The sequence below is a fragment of the Pseudopodoces humilis genome, chromosome 1, assembly GCF_049639895.1.
Source record: "Pseudopodoces humilis isolate 2021_Gansu_Grassland_sample_001 chromosome 1, ASM4963989v1, whole genome shotgun sequence".
NCBI lineage: Eukaryota > Metazoa > Chordata > Aves > Passeriformes > Paridae > Pseudopodoces > Pseudopodoces humilis.
In genome coordinates, this window is record NC_142200.1 from 71,665,093 (window position 1) to 71,689,282 (window position 24,190).

The following is a 24,190-nucleotide window of genomic DNA, read 5'->3' on the forward strand; positions in this document are numbered from 1 at the left end:
ACCATAGTTGAAAACTAGTAGATTTGCATTATTAACAGAAGTCTCTGGGTGGCATCACTATGACAAACACACTAATCTTTATCAGGAGAAAATTAAAATATATTTCTGCATGCTAAAGTTATTATATAATTAAATGTATCTAATCTAAGGATACTACAATAACTCCATCTTCCTGAAGTTGTCTAATAATTTTAGCCTTAAATCTCTTCCTGTGATACTCAAGTTACACTACTATTCTCTTCAAAGGCAGCAAGACATGTCAAAAGTCTCCCCAGGGATGTGCCATGCCAACTCCATTACATCACCCCTGGTGCCAGTCCCATTAACCCCAGGGGAATCAATTAAGCAAGGTGTCAGGGCTGGTCAGAGGAGATTCACTTGTTTGCTCATTTGACATGTCCTGTCTGGGGATTTATTTGCAACATTTGCACTTGAAGGACACAGATAGGAGCACTTGTAAATGGTCTGTTGTGATGCTACAGGACTCCACAGTCTCTAACTATCTTAAAACAAGAACTGAGAAAAACAAGATTTTCTTCAGCAATTTCTGTGCATCACTGGTATTGATTCAGTATGACCGCTAAGTTTCATTTTAAAATCACATTATATTATAAATATATCTGTTACTAATAAATTAACTCAGAAAAACTTCGGGTTAACAAGCATTGTTCCGTGTTGGGAAAATAGGAAGAAAAATTGCATGACAGAGCTTGCTGCAGAATCTTTCGTCCATACTTTTTTCTTACACTTCCAATCACCAGTTTTCCTACCTCTTTCACACTGTACTGTCTCCTCACAGAAATGTATTAAAAGCACCCTTGCTGGTAGGTCATTGACTCACTGCAGATGAAAGGAAAAAAGGTGCCACAGCTCAAGTGAAGAAAGGAAATAAAAGCCAACAGTATTCCACAAGTTCCAACTAAATGAGGACTCCAGAAAGCTCAGCAAAAGAACAGCTGTGCTACTTCTGAAACCAGTCACAATTCACACCCCTGCTTACCAGAAAGGGGCTGAAGCCTAGTTTGCAAAAAAACCCAACTTATTTTTCTAGAATTTATTCAAGGCATGCATTGCTCAGTATTTGCATGCAATGATTCCAATGTTTTAAATAATTTTGATCAATAAGTTTAAATAAAAAAATAAATACTGGTAGAAAGCAGCTATGGTTATAAACACATAACTGACAATATAAGATATCACATACAGGTTTGTTTTTTTTCCTCAGGTGAGTTCCCAAAAACGCAGCTGCAAAAACAAACTTCTGAATTAGGCATCCATGCTTATCTGGTTGTCATTGTAATGGAAAGCAACCTAGCTGCACCTGAACAAGCTACTTTATGCGCACCTCAGGCTGCAGTACCATGAAGCTCCACCACAACTCTGGTGGTTCTATTTCTGGTACAAGGGGTTTAAACCCATACAAATGCAACTTTTTCTTTATATACTTGCTAAGTCATGATTTATTTTTACTTACTTTGAACCAAATTGCTACTCTAATCTTAGCTTAGGTCTGTTGCAAAATGGGCCAGAGCAGATCTTTCCCAACTGGTTTATTTCTGTTGGATGTATTAATTATGAAATCATTAAAAGTGACATTTTTTTTGTGAATGAAAATCAAAGATATGACAAAAGAATCATAAATCAAACAAAACTCATCTAACAACTATAATTAACACAGCAAATATTTTACAGAAAAGATTCATTCTATGGGTTACATTACTCCAACAAAAACAATATGCTAAACTGTATTCATTTCAAAATCTAAGCACAAACATCTGCCCTGCTCTTCTTCCATAAGGCCCATGGTAGAAGCCAAGCACTTGGAAGAGAGCAGCTCACTACAAAGCAGAGAAGACCTGCCTATTACAGGCTGCTTTTCCTTTAATTCCATACATATGCTTTCTATAGGCAGTGTTATGTTGGTAGATCTGCTTCCAGGATCATATACCTCCTCAGCTTTATGACCCTGACTGTTTATGCAGTCTTATGCTTATTGCAGAATTGTATCCCCAAGGTGACTGCTTTATTCCACAGGTCTGGAGAAAATCCCACAGGGAGATTCTGTAGAGTGTAGAGGTTACACATCCAGAAGTGCTGTGGGATGCAAAGGCAGGCACACCCAACACAATTATAGCCCTTGGTCAACAGTCTGGATATTCATTAACCCTTTCTACAAGCTCCTATTGCTGTCCTCCTTTAGCATGCATTGCAGGGGTAGACAAAGTAATTATTAATGCATTCTATAATAGTAGAGCTTAAACGTAGGACTGACACTTTATTTTGGTTCCAGAGTTGGAGTTAAGTAGAAGGAGGAAGAAAAATACTTAAGTAACACGACATTAAGTACCAGGCACATATATACACTACCAGGATTAATTAGAAGGCACCAGGAGGGTGCTTTTTCTGTAATTTTTTGTAAACAAGAAGGACAAACTACTGAACTGAGAACCTTAGTCAAATAAACACACAAGGAGTAAGCAAGTTTCTAACATTTAAACCTCACAGAAAGAAAGAAATGTTTTCTAGAAGAAAAAGCATGAATTGAAAAGACAATCCCAGCTCAATGCTCCAGTGAAATTCCTGGTCTACCTGTTACTAGAATGTGGTTGGCATGTCCACTTTTTCATAGGTAAGGTACGAATAATCCATGTGATGCCTAAGGAGGGCCACGGATGTAAAGAGATCTAATGGTCTGTGCTACCAGAAGGCTCTAACCATCTAAATAGAGTACACCAGAAGCAGGCTGAACACAACATATAAGGAGAAGAGCACTAGTTCAGCAACAAAAAGACAGCTTCACCCAACACCATTTAATGCTTTTCTATAAAATGAAAGGATTAGGACAGATGGATCTGTTACAGTACTCAGTACTGCACTTTAATGAAAAAGACATTTTACTTGCAATACAGAACCCATTTATACCAGGGCAATGTACAGAATAGGAGTATGTGGATGGACATAATAACTGGGACATGAGAGAATATATGTTTATATGTTTAGTTAAGCCCTTATTTATAATAAAACTGAAAATTCAAAATATTTCCTACAAAAATTATGGATATGTTTTAATCTGAATAATACATTGAAAAATATAGACATTATGGTAATTAGTGATTAGACAGTAGGAACTCAACAGTTTCCAAAAAAGGTGTCCAGGAAGATATAAAAAACCAAAACATCACTTCTTCCCTTCAAGGAAAAAAAATAAAAAATTTGTCTAGGCACAGTTATTTAATGCAATCCATATATCCATATATCCATAATGCAATTATATAATTATATATATTATAATTATATATATATTCCTCTATAAAGGAAAAGATGAAGTTACAAAGTTGCCCAGGATGATTAAATCAACAACCACATACTAAAGGATTCCTCTTTTAAGTCTTACCATGTAGATAATATTCTAACAGAAGGTGGGCATGAAAGGCCTGTCTGCACAAACCAGCCTCTGGAATAAGGTGTGATATTAAAGGCTAAAGTCCTTGAAACTTTCCTGCAGAAGAGAGAGTAAAGCAAAACAATATCCTTGTGTACAGGAGAAAAAATGTAAACCTGTATGTATTAGCCAATAGTAACTTGCTTAGCCTGCGGACCCTGTAGAACCTTATAAAAGGTGTGCTAAAGATAGAAATAAACAGTGTTCACTTTTACTTCTGTGAAAACTCGTGAATAGCTGGCAGTCTCTCAATATTACCACACTACATATGGTTCTCCTTTGGAAACATGAGAACATGTCAGATCTCCATCTGCAGTTCAGAGCTCATCTTTGCTTATAGGGAGGGGGGAAGAAAAAACAAAAGAAAAAAAGAACCAATAAAAAGATGAAGCAACCTCAAAACTACAGATCCTTTTCAAGATGCAGTATTCTGGAGGTCTCCAGATCCCATAAACAAGCCAGCTGCCTTCTTTCTACTAACCAATAAAACTTAATACAGTCCTGAAGCTTGGTTTTCATACAAAGAGAACTGCAGAAGCTAAGAAATAAATATCTATATCTAGCTTTATCTAGAACCTCTGCTAGGTTTTCACGCTCCTTTACACTTTAAATCATTTGTAATAAAACAAATCCCAAGAACCATAAACCTCTTGATTTATGAATTCAGGTTCTCCAGAAAGTTCACCTGTTTACTGCACAGCTATTACAGCTTCAGAACGATTTTGGAGGTAAGGAGGCAGGGCTGTAAGTAATTTGCTATTAATGGGGAAAAGAGAAAATTAAGCACACTTCCTACAATATATGTTTCTTGACTTTAAATGCATGAAAACTTGAACTTCTTTCTTAAGCCTATGGTAAACTTACTTCTTCTACCCAGCTACATTCATCTTCCATTGATTCTCTCAGTAGACACAAAGTAGCTGCCCCGGCTACCTGTCTACTGCTCTCCAGGCAGGGCAAACACAATCACAGTGGTTGCCCTGCCCCAGTTCCCTCACCTGCTTTTACAATCCACTCTAACCTTCAAGGTCTAAAATCTAGCCTGCATTCCTGTTTTCTCTGCCCTTCCAGCTAGAAGTTCGTATCACTGCATTCTTATATGTGTGAATATATCTGTTACTGGGATAATTAAAGGGAATCTGGTTCTAACTGTCTGTGACCTCAGGGAAGAGACAGGAACATCTGCTGCAATGTCTACTTATTTCTTATTTTTCTGAACAAGGGTTTGGACTTGTTTATGCTTCATTGATCAAAAACACATTGCATACAAATATAAGAAAGTGTTAGAGAAAAAAGACTGAACCCCCACTTATATGAAAGTAGTTTCAGCACTACCAGCACAGTCAAAAACCACTAACTTCACACCTCATCCAGCACAGAGCCCTAATGCTCTTCTCAGGGAGAGCAGCTACTCCTTATATTTACCACCTCTGGTCCCTGTGTTGTTGTTGCCAATCTTCCTGAATGTGACAAAGAAACAGACTGACCATGAAAAATATTTTACATCCTCAGTCATGCACTTTCTTCAGAGGGGTTTAATATTTTGCATTTTAACACTTATATGTTGGCTTTGGCAGCCAGCCAAAGAATTCATTTTGAAGGAAATCATGTTGTATAGTTATGAGAGATCATTTAGTCTTGTGATAAATATAACATTGGATAAAAATTCATGAAAGAGAATAAAGAATTATATGTTATATTTGTAATAGTGTAAAGATGCAAAATGTAAAATAATCCAGAGATACCTTCCTGAGTGGGGCAGTAACGACCGGCAGCAACGCTTATCAACACAAAATAAAAAGCAGGACACAAGCAATCAAACCAGACAATGAGAGTGGCTCCGTCGAGATATCCATCTCCTCCGCACCCAAACTGGCCACTCCACCCTGGTAGGTGCAATCAGAGAACACTCGGAGCCATTTCGCATGTGAAAAGGACTCTGCTCCATCCAGATATCCATCTGCTCCCGCACCCAAACTGGACACTCCATTCCGGGAAATGCAATCGGAGGACACTCAGAGCCTCTCACATGTGAAAGGACTCTGCTCCACCGACCATTGACTCAGCTCAACGGATCCGGGAAGTCTATTCAAACTCTTTTGTTGGACGGTGCTTACTCCGGATTTTGCCCCAGGATACGAAAACCCCTATAAGAACCCCGACTGCAGTGCCTACTTCGTGGATTTGGGTAAATCTGTACCTCTGGGTATAGACCCCTGTCCACCCAGAGCTGCGCTGATTTATTTTATTGTGGTTTTTTTCTCTCGTTGTTTGTGATTGAAATTGTTTTATAATAAATCGCTTTTTATATTAACCCTATTTTGCCATTGCATTTATAACAGTCTCAAGAAAGAGTTTTGTACAGAAATTTGCTCAGTTTTAATACATATATTGTAGGAAGCAGAAACAGAAAGCAGACTTCCCATAGACAATTATGCACTGTTATTTTTGTTAGAAATACCTATGCTTCAATTAGCAAGACCTTTTTTTGCTAGAACTGACCATCTTGAAACAATGCATTCTTACTTATGTTGGCATATGAACATAATAGACTTTTTTATTTACATTGTTTCAGCAAAATAAAATTTCTTCATCCTATCAATTCTGCCCAAGACTGTAGCTCACAAAATACAGGTCTGATGATATTTCATGAAGAAATACAAAACTCAACAAAATAGGACATATTGTTAAGAAAAAGGGTATAGAGAGCAAAGCCTGACACTAATCTTTGTAAGAGTTTGGAGCCAGGACTTCAAAGAGGAATATTCCCCACCTCCTCTACTCCCCTACTGTCCTGGAGTGACTTTATGATACTGGTATCCCCAATCGTCTAGTTTATGTTATATATTAAGTTCTGCACCTTTAAGGCTGGCTTTGAGAGCAAGAGAGGGGGAAGAAGAAGCGCGCAGTGTGTTAAGGAAAAACATCACTCCCACACATCTCGCGCCTGGACTGTGGTGTCTGCAGCACAGACAGACAGCGGGACAAGAGCTTCTCTCTGGCTTTTAGTTAGTTTTAGCTAGCTGAGGCAGAGGAGTTCCCTGGACCTTTGTTTTTTTCCAATTTTCTCGGATCTGTGCAAGCCTGCTCTAGACTGAACACCCAGCCAAACCCCAAGAACTCACACCTGTGGCTCACCGGGGCCTGGGCCTCGGCACTTTCCAGCACCGGAGGGACTGATAAGAACCTGAGCGAGCTGAGCTACACCACATAAAAAGGACTTTTTCTTCCTAGATTTGCCATCCCATCGAACAGCAAGAAGTTTTATTATTTAATATTACTCAATTTCTGTTAAATAAACAGCTTTTTCCACTTCTCTCCAAAGAATTTTTTTTTCCTTTTCCCGGACCAGTTGGTGGAGAGGGGCATTTCTCTGGGGAAATCCCCATTTAGAGTTTTCCTTCCTAATTTGCCCTAAACTAAGACAAATACACCTAGCACAAAAAAAAAAAAAAAATAGATGCCTCAAAGCCAAAAAAAAAGAAAGCAACAAGCAAGGGGGAAAAAGAAAGAACCACAACACTACAATCAATACTTCTCTTTGTAGAACTTACTTTTGCTCTAAAAGGCACTGCTAAACTCCAGGGTTTTGTTACTATTAACAACTACTTTAGTAGACTTACTGTAGAGCTGGTTGTAAAACAGTCAGGTAGGTCCTAATTCTCAGAAATGGCAGAAAAGAGCCATAAAGCCATCAAAACAAAATCCGAAGTGAGCACTAGAAGTGGAAAGACAAGCTTATGACAAGTCAAAGTTGTCTGAATATGACAAATTGTCATGTAGAAAGTATCTACCACATTCAGTCACACAAAATCAGCTGCCACCCTGTGTCCTAAGTCTTGTCAACGGCAGAGAAGCACTGCCACAGAAGTAAGACAGGTAAGAAGGCATGTGTAAAAATACCCAAACCACTTTGAAGTAGCATTCACTGAGGTTCTCTATTTTCCCCCCATCTATCTAATAAACAGAATGTATCTCGGTAAGGTTATTTAAGAAATTAGGGAGAAACCCAAAACTTTAAGTAATGTTTTTCTGTTGGAAATCAAAAATCTGCAGCCCTAGAAAAAGCCTGGATTGATGTAGTGATGAAAGTACACAGACACTGGGTAGAGAAATTCTAAACTTATGTCTCTATAGTTTTAAGTAAGAATTTGTCTTAAGTAGGTAAGAAATTATATTAGGTAAAATAGTTTGAAGTTTGAACTGTAATAGTGTGACTTATAGAGTAAGTTAGTATGGATGCTAACTGTGAAGCAGGGAACACAGTGCCTGTGGAATAGCAGGCCGCATAACTTTCTCAGTCTTGCCTGAGAAAGTGGCCTGGGAAATCATAAGGAGGAATTAAAACAATCTTCAGAGATAGAAAACAGCCTTGCAGGTGCTGTTTGTTTGTTCCTTGTTTTCTTGCAAGAGAAGGTCGAGGGGTGGTGTACCCCACTGACCAATGATGGCGATGTGTTAGTTTACTAACCAATAAGAGTTTTACTTTTCTGTACTTTCATGTATGGGTCATAAAAGAAGATCTGAAGTAATAAACCTGAAGAGAGAAAGAACTCTCCTGTTCAACTCACAAGAGAGTCTATGTCATTCTTCTCGCCGTTCCCAATAGAGCGACATCTGGTGACCCTGACGCTCGGTGCAGCCAACTGACGATGTGCCACCCGCTTCCTCCACAGAGGGGGTAAGCATATATCTCCTGTGCTAGTTTGCTAACCAATAAGAGTTTTTCTTTTCTGTACTTTCATGTATTGGTCTATAAAAAAGATCTGAGGCAATAAACAGGGAGAAATTCTCCAGTTCGACTCCACAAGACAGTCTATGTCGTTCTTCTCACCATTCCCAATAGAGCGACAAGTTAGAGATACAGAAACTATAACAGAAGTGTGTGTGAATACGTGACCTGTCAGTTTATTGGTTAAAAGACAGACGTAGTGCAGCAAAATTAAGTAAAGGTGATAGGTCAATAAGTGAAAACAAACTTCATGTCAACTGTCTATTGGACTAAAAAGTTATATATATATTGCCGTGCAGAGAAGAAATTCGTGACTTCCTCAAGGTATGGTTGACTTGTTGCTTCTAAAACCTCATGCCTCGAGACTGACATCTTATCAGGCTACTCAAGCAATAAATAACAAAGCATGGTGGTCCCATCCCTTGTATTTCATCTTGACATTTTTCCTCCCCACCTCTTAGGATTATTTAAACTTTAGAGCTCGAAGCAAGGCCAAAGTATAGGCCAGGGTTTCTCCCAATCTCTGTCAAAGTGATAGGTAGCAGAAGGTGACTTTCATTGACAGGCATTAAGGGAAGCAGTTGCCATCAAGTGACAGCAATACAGGCCCCATAAATGCTGCACAGGATCTGGAAGGGAAGACTGCTGGAATGAGTCTTCCCAGTAACTGTGTCACTACCAAGTATATAAACAAAGTTGCCCAGGATCAGATGCCCAGTAACAGTAATTGCTGACATCTTTTCTCAACTAGCAGTAGAAGTTACTTAGAGTTATATGATGGTTTGATCTAGAAAATATCACTAAGATCATTAAGTCCACCCACCACCACCAAGTTCACCACTAAACCAACTCCCCAGGCGCCACGTCTCCATGTGTCTTGAACACAACCAAATATAGTGACTCCACCACCACCCTGGGAAGCCTGGCTCAATGCTCAACAGTGCTTTCAAGGAAAAAGTTTTTCCCTAATATCCAATGCCTTCCCTGGAATAACTTGAGGCCACTTCCTCTTGTCCCACCACTTGTTACTTGGGAGACCAAACCACACCTTGCTACATACAGCCTCCTGTAAGGCAGTTGTAGAGCATGATAGTCACACCTGAGCCCTCTTTTCTCCAGTCTTTTATGGGAAAGGAATTGAAATTCTATCTGTTGGATAAAAAAATGAAATAGAAAAAAATCAGAGCAATATTGTGCTCCCTCTTGCTTTAAGCACACACAAAAAACATTGACAGAACTTCATCTACATATGAGTTCTATTTCTTGACTGCTGATCTGTTTCTTTAACATATCCTAGTTTGGATGGTTTACAACCTTTTAGCAAAATTACAGTTCATTTGAAGAAGAAAAAAAAAAGAAAAAAATCCAGATTTTAAATCCACCTGCCTACTTTGTACAGATAGTAGAATACGGCAAGAGCCTCTACTCATTTTGCTGCTTTGTTAACAACCAGAGAACCCCACATGCTCTGAAGAGACACATTAGGGCAATAAGAAACAAATCAGCCATGGAAAGGCTTAGAGAACTTGTCTGCACAGCTCACTAGCCATTGTAGCCACTGCTAATTTTACATTATCGTATTTTATGAAAGTTATTAGCATTCCATGAAGGTCCAGCACTTGACTGGGATGCCAAAATAATTGTGAATTGATGCTTGCTTTAAAACATGATCACATTCAGGGGGAAATAAAAAGTAGCTGGTATGCAAGTCCTTTGCTTAGAGAATTCAGTCCCTGTCATTCCCTCATTTTTATGTGAATGGGCACCAATGACACTGGGTGATTCAGGGAAATGTAGAAGGATAGTAACCTTCAGGAAAATGTAGAAGGATAGTAACCTTCAGTCTCCAAAGATATTTTTTTAATTAACAGTAAAGTGTTGAAGGTTGCTCATACCCATCAGAATCTTAATCTCCTATACAAAAGTAAAAGCAAACCTGATTCAATACAAAAAAATATAGAACTGGTAAAGGAATTATTTTCCTCCTTAAGAGGGACTGGTTCTTGGCAAGGTAGTGCAAACAATCTTGTAGTCCTATCATCCAGACAAACTAAAGTTGCAACATCTAGCAATCAACATTTCTTCACTGATTAATTATCTTCATTGAAAGATAAGCCCAAAAGACCATAGGGAATGGAAAACAATACACCTTAATCCCACTGCAGATGCTGGCAGATCATCTTTGAAATGCATTTATGAAAAATTGGAAAGAAAAGGAAAAAGCATTAAAAATTAGAAAGCTTAGTAGACTACTATTAGTTTAAAAGAAAACTTGCAAAAACTTAGCACAAAGAGAAGAGTGCAAACAAAAACAAGTTCACATGCCATTTATCCTCCTTCATTCAGCGCGCATATTATTTCCTCTTCACACTTGCTGAGTGCATGCACTCCATATACAAACCATGGGATAAAATGAGAAAAGCAATGTACTGAGTCTATATTAGACAAACATCAAGTAAGAGAATCGGGTGGTGGTCAGACAATAAGGTTAAGAATAATAAGGATTCTCTAACCAAGGAATCAAAAATAACTATGCTATTTTTTTTTTCTGGTTAGCCTCAATTTGAAATTAAGGGTTTAAGTTCATTTCTTCTATTGATTGATACATGCTATTTTTGAGCATGTTTATTCAACAGATAACTTTTTTACAGCACAGTATATATTTAAATTATCACTAAATATAGCTTCCAAAATTATGTAAATTGATGTTTTTTTGTTGAGACAGCACAACTTTAAATTCTGATTATTTTATGGGAGCCTAGAAGAATGAGACTTGCCCCAGAGTAAATGATCTCTGCTGTTCTCCTAATATCAATTAAGTCAAGTTCTGCACTTTATTTCTTATAGAAAAACCTAAGAAATTCAACTTTACACAGGTAAACTGCAGGACAGTCAATACTTAAAATTTCACACCTGAAACTGTTTGGGTCAATTTTTTTTCCAGCTCACTCATATGCTGCTAAGCAGTTGTGATGGCTCCTTCAGTTCTACCTCATGGATAGGATCTGTCTACAGAATGAGTCTTCAGCTGAGCTTTGAAAGGTCTAGTGTTTCAAAGTTCAGCAAAAATGTGGGGAAACAAGATGCCACTGTAACTACTTTTATCCTTTTAGTTGATTGTTTTAATTTTTGGTTGTTTTGTTTGTTTGGCTTTTAATCTAATAAAAGGTGTTTGTTTTTTAATCTAATAAAAGGTCAGGTCCACAGAGAGATACCACAACGGTTCTGTAGAGCAGGTGGACTATGAAATGCTGGAAATATTTAGACAAACATTCCACCACTCAACTGTTTTGCTTTGGATTTTTTTTTGCTTAAGAATAGTTCAGCCTTTATAAAGCATCATTTTTTCTCATAGAGCAAATGTGCTTTTTCTGCCTTTTCTAATTGTTCAGGTTAAACACTATACTGTAATTCCTTTACTGTTATAAGAGAATGATTTTTTCCAAGCAGCTGACCATAAGTAAACCCTAACAAACTTAAAGACCTGCATGGAAATGAAAGTATATCCAAATAAAATAAAATAAAATAAAAAAGTTAATTAAAAAAATAAATAAATTATGTAAGACTACATTTAATAAGTACTTTATTTAAGCCCTTTTTTTGTCTTAACTCTTAAGCTACTTCAAGCATAATTTCCTTTGTTTTACATTATAAACATTTGGAAATGTGTAAAGATCAAGGATCTCACACTGAGTCTCTGTGTATCCATTCTGTAATCTGCACCTTCTTTTCTTTCACCAAGTTCTAAGTGACACTTGATTTATAAGTGTCACATTTCTTTTACTTGACTCAGACTATTTGAATTAGTATAGCTGATGAATTCTTAGCGTATGCAGACACTTTATTTTTTTAATTTTTTTTTTTAACATATTTATTAAACCTGCATTTCAGCAGATTAGCACGTTTTTGCACTTCTAGATGAAGACTCCTTAGAGAGAGAAAGGAACTTCAAAGAGGAACACTGCATCATCAGTCAGTTTCACCACATGAAACACTGAACTGCACACTCCTGGGCTGATCCTGTCAATTCCTCCAATACTTAGTGGTCTATTTCATATAAATCTGTTTTCTGTGATAATTCCTAACAAATTATAATTAATATAATATAATATATTACTACATTGTTATTATATGTTCTAACTATTAATAATTATATAATATATATTATATATTATATACATATTATCTAATATATGATATTAAATAATTAAATAATGAGAAGAGGAAATTTTCATCTTCCAAGGAAGGCACAAAGAGCCTTATTCTACTTTAAGGAAGCTCTATGACAAGAAATTTTTGAGCTGCTAGCATTTTCTGATCTATAGCAGACTTTCTTATTTATAGATTCTGGGATAGCAAAAGGTGCATTATGCAGTTCTAATATTAATTATGGAGATAAATTACAACATGGTTATTAATACTGTGTATAAGTGACAGAAAATGAAATCTTTGAGATCATGTTAAAAATCCTTTCAAAGTGTGTGCATCTCCTGCTACTGCATCTTCTTTTTCCTCTTCCACCAGCAAAGTACTTGAGCAGAAGTTCTGAACTAGTGGGTGAAATTCTTGCCATTTGCTATCAGAATATATATCACAGTCTTCAACTAAAACTATTGTTGGGGGTTAAGTGTCCTTTTTTTTAGTTCTGGCTTGCCTGTGGAATTTTTACCCATTAGTTGCGGGGGGGGAAAACCTGACTGCAAGTACTTGGTGGGTGCTTGACAAAAGACAGAGTTTGGCCGGGCCCAGGAGGGAAAGGGGCAGGAAAAAAAGAAGGTAGGGACAGTTTGGCGGGCTTCTTCAGCTTCGGAAAAAGACACTTTGGGCACAGAGCTGTTGCGGTGGGGAGAAGGGAATTTCGCCATCACCCAGACAGAGCTGCTGCTGCTTCTCCTTCTTCCCTCTTCCTTGGTGGCCTCACACCCCCTGTCCTGCCGGGACGTGTGGCAGTGCCAGGCACCGCCGTGGAGCTGCTGATACACCTCAGCCACCGGCCCAGGATCTCAGCTCATCCCTGCTCTTCCAGCTGACTGTTCCTCAGAGCCCTGCAGGAGCACCGGGACTGCCCGCCCGAGGCGGGTTGTGAAGCAAAGCCTCTCTTCAATCCTCTTCCCGTCTCAGCCGAGAAAGCTGTCCCGGAGTCCCTGGTTCTGTTTTCTTGCTAATGCTGTAGTTACTGTTGTTTGTTTGCCATGTTAAAAATACTAGTAAAGAACTGTTATTCCTATCCCCAGATCTCTCTGCCTGAGAGCCCCTTGATTTCAGAATTATAGTAATTCGGAGGGAGAGGGTCTACATTATTTCATTCCAAGGGAGGCTCCTGCCCTCCCTAGCAGACACCTGTCCTCTAAAACTGAGACAACTATTTAGCTGGAAAAATCAGTGCTAGAAATAGTATATGAATCTCTACACAAGGTATCTTGACAGAATCATCACCTAAGTGAGCAATTTTTGATGGGCAATGGGAAAGAAAGTAAGCTCTTTCAAGAGATATAGTCCCATTCCATATTTCACTGTGACAACTCCTGGGGACTGTTTTGTCTTTTTATTTGTTTTTTTTTTTTTTTTTGCAGCTGTTCATCCATACGCTGCACCAGACGCTCACTCCATTAGTTTTATTTAATAATGTATACTTCATTTACCATACCTCTCAAAGGAAGACAAATCAAATAAGTACATTGCTACTTTGGCACACCAGAAACTACAAAAAAGAGGCTTTGATCAGTTATAAATAAAAGTGTTGATATCTCTGTAAAGTTAGTACTGAGTTTACAAGCTTTAAAGTACATACCATTCAATAGCACTCAGCCTTGGCTGATGTTCAGCATCCCACACAGTATTTACCTCTGGTGGATCTAATACTGTTACAAGATGATTTTACAGACTAGGGTATTAATGCAGCACTCAAAGGGATTTTAACAGTTATAAATTGATTTCTCAACTCCATGTTGGTCTAGCAGCACTAACAACATCAATATATACAGAGAGGATTTTCCTATAGGCATTCATGAAGTAAACAAATGACAAAGGAAGAATATGGTTATCAGTAAGGAGGCTGGTTGAAACCTGCCAACTCCTGTTGCAAGACTCATTCAGAAGGGGCTTCTCACACACAGCTCTCTTCTTATATTCTGATACTAAATAATTCCATTCCTAACATATAGATTCAAAGACAAAGACAAGTGCCTCTCAGGCACTTTTTCCTGGGGTGTCAAAACTTCTGTTTTCCATTAACTGGCAGTGCTGCAACTACAGGTCAAGTGCTGTGTGCCCAGACCAACTACATTACTCAGCTATCACGTGCTGTATACTGTATTGCAAATGTGTTTTTACATGTACTTTCTAATAGTTATTAAGGACTCCCAATAGATTATTGTGTGAAGTATGAACTACAGCTTGTCAGAATATTTTTCAAGAGTTGTCAGTTCAAAAAGGCTAAGGTATGTCATGGGTATGTACTAATTAATTGTATTTTTACCATAAAGGTCAAAAGGGAGTCTGGCATTCAAAATCTTACTAGAGCTCATATTAAAGATCTGATCATAAATGTTCCTATATAGTTATATTTCCCACATATATTTACAGTAAACATAAATTGGGGTTTTTTGTTGGCAAACTCTAACTGTGATACTATCTTTGGCTATATCAAAAGATGCAACTGGAACAATATGGACTCCATCCCCAAAAAGCCTTAGCATACTGACTTAGAACTGGAAGGACATCACTAGGAATTAAATATGACAGAGAACAAGAAGGGTCTAGAAGGCAGGATCAGCCTAAATTCAAGAAACCCTCCTAAATACTGGCTGAATTAGGTTCATAAAATGACACATTTTTAATCAACTTGTTAAACACAGCACTGCTAATGAGTGTCTATTATTTTCCTTTACGGTTGCATATACAAAATTTAAAAGTACATGCAGTGATCTCGTAGTTTGTGAAATTAAGAAGCTAAGTGCCAGAATTTTAACTGTGCTACTTTAATTACTTTAATTTAGAATATTGTGTATGCATATTCTGATAAAAAGCAACATTTTAAACTAAATTATACACACAATATAAATGCTAAGGAAAACCAGATATTTCATCAGAATAACTCATACTATTTAGCCCAACAATAAGTGAGTAATAAAGGTTCCTCCTTAACAATATACTGGTGGTTTGCTGTTCTGAGGTACAGAGCTCATTCTCCAGTGTATTGAACAGGACAGCTGGTACCATTACTATTATTAAACCATTATAGTGCCAGAACAAAATGCTTTCTGTAAAAACATAACATTATTCTCTCTAAATTCATGGAAAGAATAGAAACAAATATTTTTTCAATTAAAATTCAATAAATTCTAATTCATTGGAACAAAAAACATGTGTTTTCTTAGAGAAACAGGAGAAATGCAGTGTGTAATATAAAACATCTTAATCCCTACATGCTCGTAACTAGAAACTATTTGGAACTCATTCTAAGTTGTGACACAAATGGAAAAATCTCAATTCAAATAAACAAAAGAAGTCAGATAAGTTGTTAACTGCCTCAGGTTTTCACAGAAAACATCCTCCAAGTATTCTTTGCTTTGTTCCAACTGTTCCTCAGCGTTCCATCCCAATACTCAAGATGACAACCACATCTATGGTAAGACTGTCCTGGTGAAGGAAGGAACCTGTGGTGCAGGTCCAATGGAAAAAGGGCTGTATCAGGCATAAGCAGGGACAAGGAAAAATTTAGAAAGACCATATGGGCATGCAGGGGTTACGTCATGTTAAACAAAGTTCAGTGGGAGTTAAGATTTGCATGGAATGTCAAAGGCAACAGCAACAGCTTCTAGTGCCCCAATAGTAATGGAAGGCGGAACAGAGATGAAAGGTTGAACAGGAAAAATATCAGCCTGCTGCTGACTTGGGAAGATGACCTAATGGCAGCAGAAATGGATGATACTGAGGTATTCAATACCACCGTTAAGGTATCAAAGGCATCTGCTGTTTTGCAGAAGGGGTTCAAGAACTACCATTTGGAGAGTAAATGTTTAATACCTCTTACTTCACCTGAGCCACAGGCCTGTGGAATAACACCAGGGTTGATCCTGGGACCCATCCTGTTTAACACCTTAATCAAGAAGGGGAGCAATAGAACAATATAGGAGGGAGGAGGGAGGGCGCTGCTGTCATTTCCAGCCGCTCTGTGTTTCTCTAGCCCTGTCACGAGAAAGGCAGGGGAGGGAACGAGGCGGGGGAGGAGGAGAAACGCCGCTGCCTTTCCCGGAGCCCGCTCCCCAGCACGTGGGAACTCAAGCTTTTGTCTTCTGGTCCCTGCCTGTAGACACTGCCTCTAGCTTCCGTGCATATTCCTCTGTCCCATCTAAAGGAGGCTGGGTGTGTACCTTTATCCCAACCTCTGCCCTGTGCTTTCAGGTTTACTCTGTACATCCCATGCATGATGTTTCTTATTCGAGGGAATGTACATCTGTTATTTATTGTCTTAGCGTTTTTAACCTTGATGTGTAGAAAGTTTGTAAATGTGCTATCTGTGGAAAATAATTGGTTCTCTCCAAAGTTCCCACCCTCTGAAGAAGCCCCTGTTAAAAGAAGCACCCCAGATCCTAATTATTTTGTCTCATTCTCTGGAGTTCCCTTCACAGAAATCAACTGTGGAACATAACCCAGCAGAAGGGTCCCCCCTGTTTCTTTACTCGTTTGAGAGATTTGAGTTCAAGAATTGCATTGGTGAGCTCAAATCCTACTCCTCCTGGGCTCAAGCCAGAGTGAGGAAAAACCCCCATCTCTGAGCTAGCCAAGAAACTCTGGGCTTGGGTCAAACATAATTTGAAAGACTGCATGTATTAAATTTGCACAGAACACAGCCCAGATTTTTACATAGAAGTACTGAAGAAATGTGTTTTTCCATGCCATTCTACATTAAAAGCAGAGGTTTCCATGAAGTGATAACACAATACTTAGCCTATTTCTGGAAAAGATTTTTGGCATTTACACCTTACCTTTGTATGCAATAATTGGGTGCTCAGCTCTGTGGCAGTGGGTATCTTCTGTTGTTGTTGACCCCCCAAGTCCTGCCAAGAGCAGTGTGAGAAAGAAACTTCCTTTCATGGTGGTCATGCTGTTCTCCACAGGAGTCACTTCTTTTACTGGTCTACTCTTCGTGCACTCATGTAGGAAGAGCACCTGGAGAATTCAAAGAAATTTATTTAAGAACAAGAGCAAACCACAGAAAAAATTAGACAGTTCTTGAAGTTTAAAACAAAACAACATTGCTTTCTTTCTGTGTAGCATTTGACTACTCAAAAGCATGCTGTCATCTGCTCCTCTAATTACTTCACGTACCTATCATCAGTTACCCAATTTAGGAAAATTGATCTATCACCCATCAGGATTAAAATACTGATATTCATTAGTCCCTCTTTTTTATTTTGTAATATGTGGGGAAAATAATATTCTCCAGCAGTTTTCTATTTTATCATCTTAAAGCAAACATATTTAAATCTATCTTTCTTGTTCATTTGTATCCACTGTTTCTTGCCCTGATATCCTCAGTGATGAAGGAGTGCTTTGACTTCTTGCAAGTACAAGGTAGAAAAGGAATTGCTCCCTCATGTCAATGACTACTTTGAGAGAAAAAAAGTCCTAGAGCATGTATTTTTTGCTGATCTGTAGAGTTTGTATGGTACAGCACAGAAAGGAGTAGGACATGATTCACCCCAATGCTCTGACACACACTTCTGCTTTACAGCAGTGATGGTCACTGGTTCTGACATTGCCTTAGTTCCGATCCATTTCCTGACTGATGACAAGGCTGTGACTTGCAGACTCAAATGATGAAGACCCCTTTCTAATAAAATTTAGATACCAATCAGCAATGCAATGATTTTCATTCAGAATCAGAAAGAAAGTTGAAGTTCAACTCCTCAATTTTTTGAAATATCCAATAACCAGACCTTTATATAAGTAATAGAATATGTATGGTGTCAATATGATTTTAGATCCAACCCAGTTCCTTTTGTTTCATCACTAAAAATGTGCCAAGCAGTAACAACTTAATCATACAACCCAAAAGAAACTTTCACCACTAGCAGCTTTAGTGAGTTACATAGGCTTGCATGCTGATAACACGCAGATATGAGACATCATTGCCTATCATGGGGGAAGACCAGAGATTTAAGACAGCTCCATAAAGGCAGAAGTGTCACTCTGCTAATTAATGGAGAAATTCAGGAAAAGAAAATCAGTGATTTTGATGTTTGATCTCACTGAACTGTATTGTGCTGTTTAATAAGGTGGAAACTTTCTATTTGCATAAAATAAACATCCTAGATGCATAAAACAAAGGGCTGTTAATGAAGACACTCCACAATAACAGCAGTGTGTTCTAAAAGCTACATTCAGAAGGCAGAATGGATAGTACACATTGGTCCCTAACATTACTAGCACCAGCCTTCATAAGACAAACTGCTCTTCTCTTACCACCTTATTTTGCTGCCTTTAGTTGCCTAAAGTGTCTTTAGATGTGGACACTTCTAATCCTCACTAATTTAAACTAAATAAATAGATTAAAGACATAATACCTCTGAGAAGTAAATTTAATAGTCAATTTTAGCTTCTTTGCAAAATTTTCTTAACTTACTGAAAAAAAAGAAGTTTCGAGGCAGTTAGAATCACATTCTTACTTTCCTAAGAAGTATTTTATGATATCATGCACCAATATGAATCTGGCCCTACAAATTGCTTGTGGCTCACAGCAGGCAGTATCTTTTAATAGAAATTCTGAATACTAATGCATGTAGTGCATAAAGCACTTGATCCAATGTTTAATAGTCCATTTTCTGCAAGATTTATATTTAAATGTATGATGCACTATTCTTACACAAATTCAAGTAGTCTATGTGGGTTGTAGTGTTTCTATTCACAGTTTACAGATCATTCAAATACACTACTAACAGCTACTTCTAATTCACATTTCTGTAAAATTACGTTTGTGAATTTAGGAAGCAAAATGAAGGTCTGATACCTTCATGAAGGTCTCAAAAACTGGGTTTTATCTGCTCACAGTGTAGCAGCAAGTATCCCAAGACTTAGGTATTTTCTCATTTGAAACAAAATTAAAAACAAACCAAAAAACAAAACAAGAACAGAAAAAAAACAAAACAAAAAAAGCTCAAACAAAATCCAAAGCTTTCTTTTAATTTTGAAAGTCTCAGAAATACTCATAAATGTGTGAATATAATGGAAATGGAATTAAACAAGAATAAAATGAAACACTTGCACTGAAATCAAAGCTTTCTCAGTCTCTCTGTCTGTAAATGAAGCCCATGGTCTTTATGTAACCAGGTTTTCCCAATCCCAGCCAAGTTTCAAAAAACCCCTAGCTCTACTCAGCAAACACAGCAAAAAGACAATCCTGTTTCTCCAGAAAGAAAGAAAAAGACCGCTACTCTTCATCCAAATATTAAATACACATATGGGTATGTATGCCTTGGTTTCCATTACAAAAAGGATACTTAATTTCATGGGACTAATAGTAGTATTAGTAATGACTAAGATGTAAATGTTAATAGGCCTGATGTCTTGTACCCTTGTCTTGGTTTGAAAGGACAGGTGTCTGCCAAGGAAGACAGAAACTTCCCTTGAAATGGAAAAATGTAAGCCAACTCCCCCTCTGAATTACTATAATCTTGAAATCAAGGGGCTCTCAGGTAAAGATATGGGACTAGGAATAACAGTCCTTAACTAGGGAGATTAAAATAAAAATGCAGTAATACAAAAAAAAAAAATAGTGACAGTAGAATATAGAGTCAGAATCAGAATACAACCTGACACCTTGTTTGTCAGGGTGTTGGTAGCAGTCCAGTTAAATGATGGCTGCAGTCCTCTTGGAGTTACAGATGTGGTTCTGTTGAAGCAATGATCCTTTAGAAGGGTGTAGTTTTCCTCTGACGGTCCAGTGGTGGTGCAGAGGGGTCCAGTCTTCCTTTCTCAGTGAAGAAAGGCTACCTGTGGTGTTCTAAATCTCTGATTATATCTAGATAGGAAAGCTTGGCTCCTCCCCCTGGGTGGAGCATCTCACAATGGGATGATGTAATTTTATCAGTCATGCAGTGAGACTCAATGGCCCATTAACAGAAGATATCCCCCTGGAGGGAAGATGGGTCATTGAAGAGATGAAGAACACTGCCATACCTGGTTTTAATATATGGTAATAGAATGCATACTTTTGATTACATCTTGCATTGCAACCCAAGACAACCCTGCAGGTATCAAGACGATTTCTCCCACCTGTCCCCTGTGAACAGAACTCAGTAGCAGAAACAAAGATTCCTTCACAACACCACCTTTCTCTGGCCTTTTAATCCAAACAGCATCCTGTTTCATGACACACTACTTACATGCCATAGGTGGTTTCTGACACAGTTGTTTACATTTTATAGCCATGCTGTGGAAGAATTTTGGGGCCAAGGACTTTTTTCCTTACTAGCTGAACTCTTTCTCTCACTGCATGCATCTCACATAGCAAAAACTGAGACAGGAAACACTCTCATTTAGAATATTCAAAGACAAGGAGAAACGAGAAACAAAGAAATACACTTCTGAACATATATCTCAGAAAAAAACAGTTATAGTCTCAGTTTCTCTCTACCTTGACCTCTATCTCTTTATATGTATTGCACTATTTTATTAATTTTAGTCTATTAATGATTTTGGATGTATTAATTTAAATATATTATTGCAGGGAATTGTGAGGAGAAGCTAACTTGCAACAACTCAGAGAAGACTCTTCAGAGGCCCTGAGTGACAAAAGAACAGTAAATCAAGGCAGTAGATAGAGACTTCATCACAAGTTTTTAAGTTTTTATCCTTTTTACTACACTACTGTATGCATGGAAGAAGAAAGGAGTCTGGAGACTGCACCTAATACACTGCTAGAGTAAAAAAATAAAAAATGTGTTTTTTAAGATCCACAAACAAAACAAAGAAAACCAATCAAACAAAACTCTTCATCCAAGAACCAAAAACCCCATACATCCCCAAACCCTGCAAAAAATACAGAGAAACATACACCAACATATACCCACAGCATGAAATGATGAACAGACACCTTAGAAAATATCTCAAAACTGAATATTTTTCCACAGAACTTGTATGGGTTAGATTGCTCCCTTCTGTACACCCTTGAGTAAGGACTGCCGTACAAGTTCCATTGCTGCCCAAGAGAGCAGCTGTAAGAGTGAGCCAGTGGAAGCATGCAACACAAACCTGAAACACTGCAACAAATCAGAAGGCTTGAACCAGGCAAAGCAATCTTTCCTGTAATCACCCCTTCGCCCTACTGAAAATGCAGCTTTCATGCCAAGCTAGCCTGAAGCAACACAAGACAAGATAAAGCCAAGAGAACCCTAAACATGTAAAGATTAAGCTGGTTTCCTTGATTTCAATATAATTTCCATATGTAAATCTCTCTCAACAATGATGGTCAGGTCAAAACTCTTCAAAAAAATATATGCAAATATTGACACTGATCAGCTTTCTAGCTATTGCTAAATATTTGAGGAGACTGCACATTCACCTGTTATTTGCAAAACTTTTATAGAAGAGACCTTTATTCAGACTTTCAACAAATTGCATTTTATAAGTTTGTAAAACAATCTGAAGATGCAGAATGAAAAAGAAAGCAGAATAAGCAGCACTATAAGATGCAATTTATTGCAATATATTTTTTATTCTTGTATGTTAAGGGTCTTGTGCCCTTACTCTATCCCTCATTCCCTTTGCTTTGATCCACCTTGCCTAGAAGAAACATAAATATAAATGAGGCACATTAGGCAAAGGCATACTTTACAAATGTAGCCTTTGGTTTCTCCAACAACAGTATTTGATGAAGAAAAAACCCCAGCAATTCAAGATTTTCTGTTTCAGCTGAACCAAAAAAGACACCTATTGCTAAAAAGCGTGCACAGATAAGCAAGGCAGGTAACTGCTATTCCTAGGTCCAGGCAGATTCATTTAGAGACTATTCCCTCCAGGCACTGAAGTCATATATTTAAAGTCAAATAATCAGGATGTCAGTATTTCTAGATCAGTTAAAGTACACCGTGTTGGAATAACAATTCACCTTTGAATTATAAACTACATTTTCTTTGTTCAATCAAAATAAAGTACTGTATGCAAAAGCTGCCACATTAGCTGCAGTTGGTACAAAGCAAAGATGCTTTCAAATAATTATCTTAGCTGATTCTATAAGTTCTATAGTCTATTTATAAGTTTAAAACCATATTTTTAGTGAAAGATGAAGTGAGCTTATATCAATATAAGTGTATATATACAGCAGGGTTTAGCACGTTTAAAAGTTGCCAATTTCAGGACTGGTTCTGGGTACAGGCATTCACGAGCAGGTCTGGGGTTTCTTTACATGCAGTGTTTGCTCTTGCAGATGCTGCTCATATAATTTGTTGCAGGAGACTCATTCCAGTTTCAGGGGGACTTTGCTCCACATCTTTGCAAAACAGTAAAGATTTGGAAAAAAATTGCTCATGTGAAGTAACTACTCCAGATGCACTAGCACAGACCTGGAAAAAAAAATATTTAACTAATGAAACTGTTGTGAATTCATGTTGTAAATATTGGCTTTTCACAATTATTCTGATAAATATATATTATATATATATTCACTATATTCTTTTCTCTCTTAGTAAGTTATAGGCTTAGATAGGAATTCTGAATAATAAAGATATGTTTCATCCGGACAAGGCAAGACAATGGGAGGATCAAGCTGTGGAAAACAGGCTGTTATCAGCAGCAGGAAAGGGAGAGCAAACTGTTATCAAAAAAACAGGTACCAGGACGTGGGCAGGGGGGAAAGATAAGCTCAGCTGCCCTCAGAAGAAGGATGAGGGGCCCAGACCCTTATCAACAAGTGACCATCTGCAGAAAAAAGGAAACCAGACTCCAAAAGAATGCTGACCAGCAAGAATAATGATGACCAGCAAAAAAATTATGATGACCAGCAGAAACTGAGACTGTGCAGGAGCATGATCCAAGAAGGCGGAACCAGGGAGGGGACATGCTTGAATATGCATTAACCCCTCACAGCAAGGATGGGATAAAAGGGGTATCCCTGAGATACCAGGTGTGCTCTTGGCAGCGCGCCAGGGCACCCGGCCATTTTAACTCTTTGCTTTATTTTATGTCTCTTATTGTCTTTATTAAACTTTTTAAAATTTACAGGAGTGAACTTCGTTTTTCACAGAAATTGGGAGCTCGTCTCGGATGAAGCACCTCGCCCCGGGGAAACCAGGAGATTCCAGGCGGGGGAAGGCGCCTCCCTGCCAGCTTTGGTAATCCGCTTTGGCTCTTCTGGTGTCATCGGTGGTAGCAGGGCAACACCCGAAGGACAAGAGAGAGACAAGTAAAGCAAAGAAAAATAAAAAAAAAAATCAAAGAAATAAAGCGCTCCTTCAAAACCCCATAATCTTTCAGGACCTGAACAGGAATTGGTAAGTACTGATCAGTGGGGTGGAAACGGGGGGATGAATGTGTGTGAATGAGACGCAAGCTGGTTACCCCAGACCTGCGGAGCAAGAGCGGAGTCCATACTACCGAGGTTCCTATCTTTCGTGAGAAAATAGGCTGGGAATTGGACGAAGCGAATGAAAAAGGAGTGAAAGAATCCCCCCGGGGTTACTGGGACTGGGGTCTCAGGGAGGGGTTGGACCCCTGGAAAGGAAGGAGTCGGGAGTTCTCCTAAGTTCAGTGTACTAGGAGACGGGACAAAAAGGGGATAAAAAATAATAAATCCCCGGGAATATTGCCAGGTTGAGGGTGCAAACCACGGGAAGTGTGGGATACAGTACCCAAGAAAATCTGGGGGATTGGCCAACAACATTGAATGTACCTTATTATTGTATTGTCTTGGTGTGAGTGAAAGTGAGTGTGGAAAGTCTATTAAAGGAATGAGAATGCATGTGTGAATGAGAGATCGTGTATAACTGTATCTTGAGGGGGGGAAGGTGGACTGT

General features: G+C 38.2%; 1 protein-coding gene across 3 annotated transcripts in view; it reads right to left on the reverse strand.

Annotated features, from left to right (window-relative positions):
- The window catches only part of SEMA5A (semaphorin 5A), a 419,645-nt gene that overhangs the window by 259,066 nt on the left and 136,389 nt on the right, over positions 1-24,190 (reverse strand). For 2 of the 3 annotated variants that reach the window (XM_088054549.1, XM_088054546.1), the window contains one exon: positions 17,165-17,348. In XM_088054549.1, coding sequence (XP_087910675.1) covers positions 17,165-17,282 — 118 coding nt within the window. In that variant the 5' untranslated portion in view covers positions 17,283-17,348. Of the gene's footprint in view, positions 1-17,164; positions 17,349-24,190 lie in introns of those variants that run through there. The other variant, XM_088054542.1, reaches the window with a different exon arrangement.